The sequence below is a fragment of the Salmo trutta genome, chromosome 34, assembly GCF_901001165.1.
Source record: "Salmo trutta chromosome 34, fSalTru1.1, whole genome shotgun sequence".
In the NCBI taxonomy this organism is placed as follows: Eukaryota; Metazoa; Chordata; class Actinopteri; order Salmoniformes; family Salmonidae; genus Salmo; species Salmo trutta.
Genome location: NC_042990.1, coordinates 28,465,955 through 28,475,404, shown reverse-complemented (window position 1 = coordinate 28,475,404; position 9,450 = coordinate 28,465,955). Strand labels below are relative to the sequence as shown.

General features: G+C 40.0%; 2 protein-coding genes across 2 annotated transcripts in view; both read left to right on the top strand.

The window, feature by feature from the left end:
- The window catches only part of LOC115173936 (homeobox protein Hox-A3a), a 35,299-nt gene that overhangs the window by 881 nt on the left and 24,968 nt on the right, over nt 1-9,450 (top strand). Inside the window, exon 2 of the mRNA XM_029732459.1 lies at nt 7,616-7,723. The gene's annotated coding sequence lies outside the window, so the exon portion shown is untranslated. The remainder of the gene's footprint in view (nt 1-7,615; nt 7,724-9,450) is intronic.
- LOC115173942 (homeobox protein Hox-A5) lies at nt 4,093-6,964 on the top strand. The gene is made up of 2 exons (XM_029732470.1): nt 4,093-5,181; nt 5,851-6,964. Exons 1-2 carry the CDS (start codon nt 4,590-4,592, stop codon nt 6,105-6,107), a joined length of 849 nt encoding a protein of 282 aa, XP_029588330.1. The 5' UTR covers nt 4,093-4,589; the 3' UTR covers nt 6,108-6,964.

The following is a 9,450-nucleotide window of genomic DNA, read 5'->3' as shown; positions in this document are numbered from 1 at the left end:
GCTATTAATGCTATTTTGCTGGTAATATGCAATTCATTTTCATAAGAATTTTAAATCTTCTACACTGGCACTGCATAAGGCCCAATATAGCTGGAATGTATTGTTCTGAATAGCAGTAGTGCTCAACGTTTTTTTATTAAGCTATATGATAGGTGAGCTAATACTACATATATTTTGTCTGTGTAAATTCAGACTAGATTTAGAAAACGGTAAGGTGTAGGGTTATGCAAATAACCTGCAGAATGGTCAAACATCAAGACCTGATGACCAGATGACACCGAAGGAAATACATGCAGTCGTTATGAGCACATGCAGAAAAAATACACACCCCCATAAAATGGAGTTCTGATTGTGACAACAGATGGTCAAGTGTTCTTTACATAAGATCACTGGACATCACAGAGAGCCAGAACGTCACAATAGACACCACTCATATAACAATAGATTGTCACCTCCAAATGAGGTCATAGAATAGAACCTGCGAGACCGAAACGTCACAATTGATACGGCAAGATTATTACCTCAAAATATGACACAAATTGGACACCGAGAGACCGAAATGTCACAATAGGCATCAATACCAAGGAAAAAGTACAACACAATAGCCTATTGTTGCGATGCATTTTATTACTGTATGCGTGCGTGTCAGTTTGCATAGTTTTCTTCGACGAGTTTGCGTCTTAGAATTTCATCCGTTATGGTTCACCTCATAAATGTGTTTTTAGAGTTCCGTTTACCTTAGTGGCTCCAATTCAATATCCTCTTCGATATTTACAGTGGTAATGAAACTAGTCGAGAAAACATGTCATATATTCAGATTAAGATTGTTTAATAGTCACATGTACAGGGTTGCAGGTGTGGTTGCAGGGTACAATGAAACACTTAGGCTTCGAGCTCCAAACATTACAGTATAGCCGTGCTGCTACTCCCCTACACTATACAAAGGTATCTGAAATTCTGCGTGAACAGTTTTGTCTGTTACGCACGAAATACATCCTATGTAGCTAATGAAATGTATGAGCAAATAAAACTGAAGCATCGTGACATTTTACTCACTCATCAAGGTTTGAAGCTGCATTTCAAATTGTTAGCATTTGACCATCTGGAGAGCACGCGCCCCTCCCTGCTCTGTGCGCCACAAGCACGCACACAGAGTCCCTAATCCTGATTATTTTCTCTCTTTTTTACATCCTGACGTTCCTAGCAGATGCAGACACTTGAGTAGAACGCAACTAGTCCTGTCGTTTTTTTACTCTCGCACTTCCTGGTTTGCCCCCTTTCTCTGGGTGGGATCATTTCTTGGTAACTTTGTTTCTATTGGCCATTGATAAATCAGATGTTAGCTCTTAGACTCCCTAACAACCTCTTTAAAGTCACAATCACAAACACTCCTGCACATTCTAAAGCACAGAACCTATCCTTGCTCCTTCCAGCATCCGGACCATGCTTGTATGCGCTCTCAAACTATCCCTGAAATTTAAGACCCGGGCTCGCATACAGGGCTCCTTTAGACACCGCTGTACACATCTGGTCCTGAGTGCAGCTTGTTCCTCGGCTACTGCAGTGCCTGAAGGGGCCCTATTACCGCTGTGAGTCTGCATCCTTCGTACAGCGTACTTATCCATCACGCAGTCAGTGCCGACGCTCTAAACTGGCTTTGTGGGGCGTCGTATAGCCTAAATACGGGCTATCGTCTTTTGGGGATTATAGGACCAAGAGGTCCAATGGATTTTGGAATATTAGGGCCTTCGTTGCCAAAACTAGACTACTGTAAACCTGCAGTCGCGTGCCCCAGTTTCTAGTAGCCTAAATAGACGTTCCAGATTAATGGCACCATTATCTGCTTACTAGCCACGTCTCTTTTCTTTTGTAAGGCTACATTATTTAAAAAGTTATCGCTCTGCCTGTCCTGCCTGTACACTAATATAACCCTTCTCCAGCTATAGAGTCACATTCTCATCAACTATTATTATAATCATCACCACTGCTCCGATTTTAGCATAGGCCTATATACAGTTTATCTCTACGTTACACCAACAAACCAGCAACTCAACACCGATGAACAGCAGCTATAATCAAATAGTGCTAAATGAATGTCGTCATATGTTTGTTATTGTTATTGCCTACATTATTATTTATTCTGCTGTTACCGATATATGTCTTTCTTCATATCATATTTCGAACCTCATTTTAGATTGTCATTACGTAGTGCCTTATCTTTGTATTTTGAAAACTTGACAATACTTATCTAGGCAGATTCCAGTCCTGTCAGTTCTTTCGCTTCCTCACTCCGAGGACATTATTGATGGAAGGAAATGGGTGTGGGGAAGATGCCGAGCAAGGCCAAGGGAAATTGTTTAATTTTCCCTTTGTTATTTATCCATGTAAAATGAACGAACATTCTTATACAAAAAGATAATGTTTATTTCGCCTATCGTCATACATTCTCTGAAAATGTATCTTCTAATCTGTGTTTAGATTACAACATGTGTTTAGATGACATGTGTTTAGATTAAAACATGTGTTTAGATTACATGTGTTTAGATTACAACATGTGTTTAGATTACATGTGTTTATATTACAACATGTGTTTAGATGACATGTGTTTAGATTAAAACATGTGTTTAGATTACATTTGTTTAGATTACAACATGTGTTTAGATTACAACATGTGTTTAGATTAAAACATGTGTTTAGATTACAACATGTGTTTAGATTACAACATGTGTTTAGATTACATGTGTTTATATTACAACATGTGTTTAGATTACAACATATGTTTAGATTACAATGTGTTTAGATTAAAACGTGTTTAGATTACAACATGTGTTTAGATTACATGTGTTTAGATTAAAACATGTGTTTAGATTACAACATGTGTTTAGATTACAACATGTGTTTAGATTACATGTGTTTAGATGACATGTGTTTAGATTAAAACATGTGTTTAGATTACATGTGTTTAGATTACAACATGTGTTTAGATTAAAACATGTGTTTAGATTACAACATGTGTTTAAATTATAACATGTGTTTAGATTACAACATGTGTTTAGATTACAACATGTGTTTAGATTACATGTGTTTAGATTACAACATGTGTTTAGATTAAAACATGTGTTTAGATTACAACATGTGTTTAGATTACAACATGTGTTTAGATTACATGTGTTTAGATTAAAACATGTGTTTAGATTACAACATGTGTTTAGATTAAAACATGTGTTTAGATTACATGTGTTTAGATTAAAACATGTGTTTAGATTACAACATGTGTTTAGATTACAACATGTGTTTAAATTATAACATGTGTTTAGATTACAACATGTGTTTAAATTATAACATGTGCTTACATTACAATATGTGTTTAGATTATTTTCAAACAAACCTATATTTTTCTGCTCCTCCTTTTCCTGTTCTGAAAATGGACTTAAGTTATCCATATTTGCAACAACAAAAAAAGTATATTATTGTTATGCCATCGATGTTTTCTAGAGATTAGGCTATTCATTACACACAGCTGCAAGATTTTTTGCAGATTTTTTTTGTGCCTAATTATCTAATTAGCATAATTCAGTCATTCGGACTTCTAAAAGTATTTATGGAATTTCACATGAGGGGTGAAGTGTTCTCTTTTGAGACTACTGTATTGTAGCCTACTTTCTGTCGTCATCTAAAAGGCGACACTTAAGTTGTTTGAAATAACTCATTTTTAGCGTATCTAACATTTAGAAAGGACTGCCTTTCTATTCTATTGGATTATAAATGCAGGTTAACCGCTCTATGCACATCAGTAAACTAAGCTTCACCTGTAAAATCATTATTAGTGATAAACACATGCAATGTATTCAAATGTCCAAAGAGTTGATTCATATAGGATATTCCAACATGGTTTAACGAAATATTTAACTAAATTTAAGGTTCTAGACAATTATTTTTTAAATATATTTTTCTTGTACTTGTTTTTTCTTGAACTGTACGTGTTTTATTCCCAACGAGAAGGATAATGTTTACCATCGATGAGGATAACATTGAATACCGATTTCTGTCTATACTCTCTATCAGTGGAGAGGTTGCATATTCAGCATACACTGCGTTTCTTGTTGTATTGTTTGGGGAGACCATGCTTTTGCCGCAATGGTCGTTAACCTCTGAACGACCCCGTTCGGAGCCCACGCCTCAAACACTGTCGCAGGCAGTGCCAGACTGCGGCCAGAAGATGGCGCGCGACGACAATCCAAGAGACGCCCCGCGAGCGCCGTGCCTAGGCGCATACCCAGGCGCGCCTCCCTAACATCCCACCAAGATTTCCTATTTGTGCACGAGTTTACCTCTGGAGGTCATCAAGCAGGATTTACGACTGGTCAACAAAAGCACGTGATTCTCAGCCGTACCCCATATTTGGGTGCCTACGTAAGAGAGAATCAAGTACATGTTCTACTCATTTCCATAATTCATCATAAATTGTGCAAGGGTGCTGTAGAACGCGCAAAACCATCAAGAGCCACAAATCAAGTACACACGTTATTACTTTCAACACAAAAAAGCAACAAATACCTGCTAAATAACAATATTGGAATTATCAACAAATGAGCTCCTATTTTGTAAACTCATTCTGCGGTCGCTATCCCAATGGCGCGGATTTCCAGTTACATAATTATGGAGACCACAGCTCTGCAAACGAGCAATACAGGGACTCCACGACCATGCATTCCAGCAGGTACGGTTATGGCTACAACGGGATGGACCTCACTGTCAGTCGCGGTAACGGGCACTTTATGGCCAGCGTGCGGGCACAGGGCTACTCCCCGAACCAGTCGGTGGCGACCACAACGTCCTCTGTCGAGACGCCCAGGTACACCCAGCCCGGGAGCGCCACCGAGACGACGTCCCTCTCGCCTCCACCTGACCCGCTCCCGTGCTCCTCCTCTGTCGCGAGCTGCTCGTCTCCGGTCAGCGAGTCTCAACCTCAACACCGAGACATAAAGAACTCCATAACGAGCCCCTGCACGACCCCGAGTTCGAATGGAGGCACGCTGTTGAACCGGGTGTGTGTGTCCAAAGCGTCCCCCCTCCAGGAAGAGAAGCCTGCGGGAAGGGCGCAGACAACTTCCCAAAATGTCACCGACGGTGCCCAGCCCCATATTTACCCCTGGATGAGGAAACTGCACATAAATCATGGTAAAACAGCTTTATATTTTGTTTAGGTCGACGTTTGTGTTTGTGTTTTGTACTTGATACAGCTCGTCTTGTCTGTGTGGGTTTGTGGTGTGTGTGGGGATGGTGTGCCCTATAGCCATTTTAAGATGTGCTTGTTGCCATTTTCGGAGCTCAAAAGTATTTCCCCAAATCGTTATATGAGAGAAAAATCACATCTATTCCATATTTTATTAATGGTAGTTTTAAGGGGCGTGTGTAATGGCGAGATTTACGCCACCTGTTTAACTGCATATTGTACCCCAGGCGTTGGGAAAATAATTCAACGTGGCATGAAAACACAGGACATTTTCTTCTTACCAAAATGCAGGAGGGGAACATTTGATTTAAATATATGATTATAGGTTTTATCTTGCCATACTTTCGGATTATTCTATATTTGTATGGTATTTTTATAAGACACACTTTGGGAAATTAATTGGCACTTCCACTGCGTTTTAATGTGTATGTGAAATGTGTGTGAATAGTGTATAAAGGTGTGTTTATGTGGGTAAGGCTCCATGGAAGAGTGATCAGTAAAATGTATAAGCGTTGTTGCTAAGTAACCCTGCATAAAGCGTTAGTAAACATTATTGTGTAGGTTGCTATTTTGATTGTGGGCTCATGGTTGCATCCTGTGTGTGTTACCACCAGACAGTCTGACCGGACCAGAGGGGAAGAGGGCGAGGACAGCCTACACACGTTACCAGACACTGGAGCTCGAGAAAGAGTTCCACTTCAACCGTTATCTGACCCGCAGACGGAGGATCGAGATAGCGCACGCGCTCTGCCTATCAGAACGCCAGATCAAAATCTGGTTCCAGAACCGGAGGATGAAGTGGAAAAAGGACAACAAACTAAAAAGCATGAGCATGGCAGCGGCAGGGGCTATAGGTTACCACCATCCCTGATATCTGGTTCCCCGGTGAGCACTAATAAAATAATACAAAGCTTGGGAGAACTTCCCATCATGTCAAAAGCCCAAGAGACTTTCCAAGGGCTTCTTAGGACAGTGAACATCCACGTGTCCATGCAAGCTCCAGCCTTTAAAAAGAATCCTCCTTATTTCTGTTATTTTGACCATGATAATGCTTGTGTGAGTAAAAAAAAGAGAAACCTGCGTTCTGTAAATGTTTGTCTTAAAGGAAAAACCAATGGGAAATACATGTTTGTTTAACTTATTTTTGTTCAAAATTGAATAAACTTAAAGTTACCAGAAATAAGTCTATTAACTATCCAATAAAAGTTGTGTAGCCTATTGCACTCAAAAAACAGTGTAGAAACTCAAATAATGAATGAATTGATAAGAAATGTAGTTGCTTTTGTGTATAGCCTTTGTTTTCTATGTATGTATGTAAGTAGGCCTACGTATTTATTTATTGAATGTATTGTACCAAACTCAGATAACTTGTTCCTTATTGTAGACCGACGTAATAAGCCTCATGTGATTGTTGTGCGCTGTGAACACGTGATGGAAGCGCAGTCTGATCCAGTGTGTGTAGCTGTGCCTATGTATCCTTCTTTTGCACGAGCTGCTGTAAAGTTCTTTCACCTGGCGCATCTTCTTAGAATGTGTGTTTCTGTCTTTTGTGTCTACGTTTTCTTCCTCATTAGTTTGGATGTGAAGGGTTACATAGTGGATCCCATCGCGTAAGCGCCATCGTGAGCTTTTTGTAAATGTTTTTAAAGAATGACTGGAAAATGAAAATAATATTGTTATGGTGATGCTGATTATAATAAACTTTCTACGGGAACAACACAGACTAAATTATTTAGTTTTTTCGATTATTTCTTCATGTGCCTAGGTGGTAAAACGCATGTTTGTATGTCTCAGAATTGTCCAACATTTTAGTTGTTGAATGCAAACTTCATAGGCCTGCTGTAACTTGTTTTTGTAGGTCAAGACTATGCCTAACTAAAACGCAGTCCTGAAATATTCGTTTTCCCCCTCAGTGTAACACTTTCACCCCATTGATTCCATTTGAAACTTAAAAGGCTACACTTTCCCAGCTAGTTTCAAGGTCGAGAAAATCAACAGGTAGACAAATCTATATGCGTTTTCTTTACTCACCTCTGCACCGTGGGTCTAAAGCGGGTCCTAGCCAGTGACCTGTTCTAGGGGCTCTGCGTCCCCTGTGCTCGAGCTCACTACTCTCATGAAATCCGTTCGACTTTTCGAGCCGTAAACTTTATTAGGCCGGTTCCGGCTCCCTGACATTTGGGTGCCAAATGAATGGGGGTTTTGTCTATGAATTAGATCGTAAAAATCACCCAGAGCGCGGCCAGATAGGCTCACTGGCCATAAACGGTCACGTGGTGGCCATTAAACTAAGTTTTATGGTTTTGGGGAGTTGACAGTATATTGCACATAACATATAATCGCACTGACGCGAGGCTTCGTCTGACTCTCTCCTTGCAGGCTGTAAAAAGTGTTCCTTGGCGGTTACAGCCGCTCCTCCTTCACCAGAACGCCTCGCGATGGACCCTGCGCACCGGACTCGCACAAGGAGAGAGCTCCTGTCTCGAGGTAAGTTTCTGCCTCTATGTCCCTTGGGTAGCCTGTAGGCTTCCATTCCCTTGGCTCTGAACAGCCACCCTGTTCGAAACAGCATTATGATTGTATTCGGACGCTCTATTTGTCCATATTAGCCCATTACGCTAATTTGTCAGATGGTTATGAGCTGAATACTGGTCTTTCTCGGCAGATGTTGGCCAGTGTTGGGTCCGGCTTATGGATATTTAATTGCTTCCTTCCCAGTGGAACTTGTTTCCCTCCATCTGTGGTGAAACTCATAATCCATTACAGCGTGTGGGATAATTATGCTTCTGTCCACTTCCACCCCCACAAACTTCACTTTTGAATACGTTGTTTTTTCACTTCCTGTATAACACAAGGGGGGTTATTTGGCCTCTTCATAGCTATTCATGTGCTGGACAAGACAAAAAGCTATTTGAGGTGTTTTGTGGTGTTTGCATTGTCATTGTTTAACTGAAATATGTTTGTATACAGTTCTTGACTATCATACAACCCTTTCGGTATACTGTTTTTTGGTGGTTGAGTGTGAAGTTAAAGCACAGCTTCAAAACTTTGGCGCTGCAGTTGTCGCTTTGGTCAGCTTTCCTCATGTGTTCCATAAACACACGGTAGAGTAAACACAACACATGACAAAAGCAGCAGGGCCACATTTGAAAAGGAATTCCGTTTTGTGTCAGCCACGTCATTTTGTGTTTTGGGGTTCTAAAGTTGAGTTGACCTCTTGGAGAGTGTCACTCTCGCTGCATGGTGACCTCTTTGCAGAGCCTGGGCGCGTGTGTCCGTGCGGAGGTGGTCACTCAGATACCAGTATCTCCAGGAAAGGATTGATTTATCAAAGTAGCCAATTTGTAAATGCGTCACAAAAGTGTGTGTAACTTTTGTATTGTGACGCATTTTCACAATCACAATAGTTTCCTTTAGATTGCGTTTTTTTCGTTTGCTGGGTAAACTGCTCTGCATCCGTTTCTTATTTCGCTTAGTATATAGCCTAATTACGTTGTTGCTTTGGCTGTAATGTAGACTTTGTTTAGGCCTACCTGTGTCTAGGTTTTGTTAAACTGTGTTTCTAGTACGTAGCTATGTGTCAGGCCTATTTGATGTGTATAACAGTGTTTTACTGTTTGACAGTTATGGATTTCGGACTCAATTTCCACCGTTGTGTGTTGCTCTTATATGTTGACACATTTAAATGAGGCCTTGATCATGTCGTGATGATTAAACCATTTGGATAATGGGTAATAGTGCATAGCTGGCAAGCCTTTGCCCATGTTTAAGAAGTTGACCTACTGTATGTAGAAAACATTCTATTTGAAGTATCAGAAATGGTTATCTAGCATTTTTTTTAAAGGTTTCATAAATCCTTTAGTGAGTCTAAATGAGTTCTTACAGTCTATTCATAACCTTATTTTCATCCGTGAATTCGATTTCAAACAATGTAATCTCAAAATCTTTTATTGAAATTCAATGAATACATCTGAAAAAAATGATCTTCAAGGGACTTTATATCAACACATCGACTGAATTCAAACGGACTCATCTGGTGATTTGACGTGGTTTGACCCCATCCATATTTCCCATCCACCCCTTCTCCGCCCAGCAACCTAATAGTTGACATATATCACAAAGTCGTGTAAACAAATAGCCAATGCAACGAAATGTAACTTTATTTCCATTACAGTTAGTGGTGTAGGTAATGTAAGTAAAACCATTATTCTATG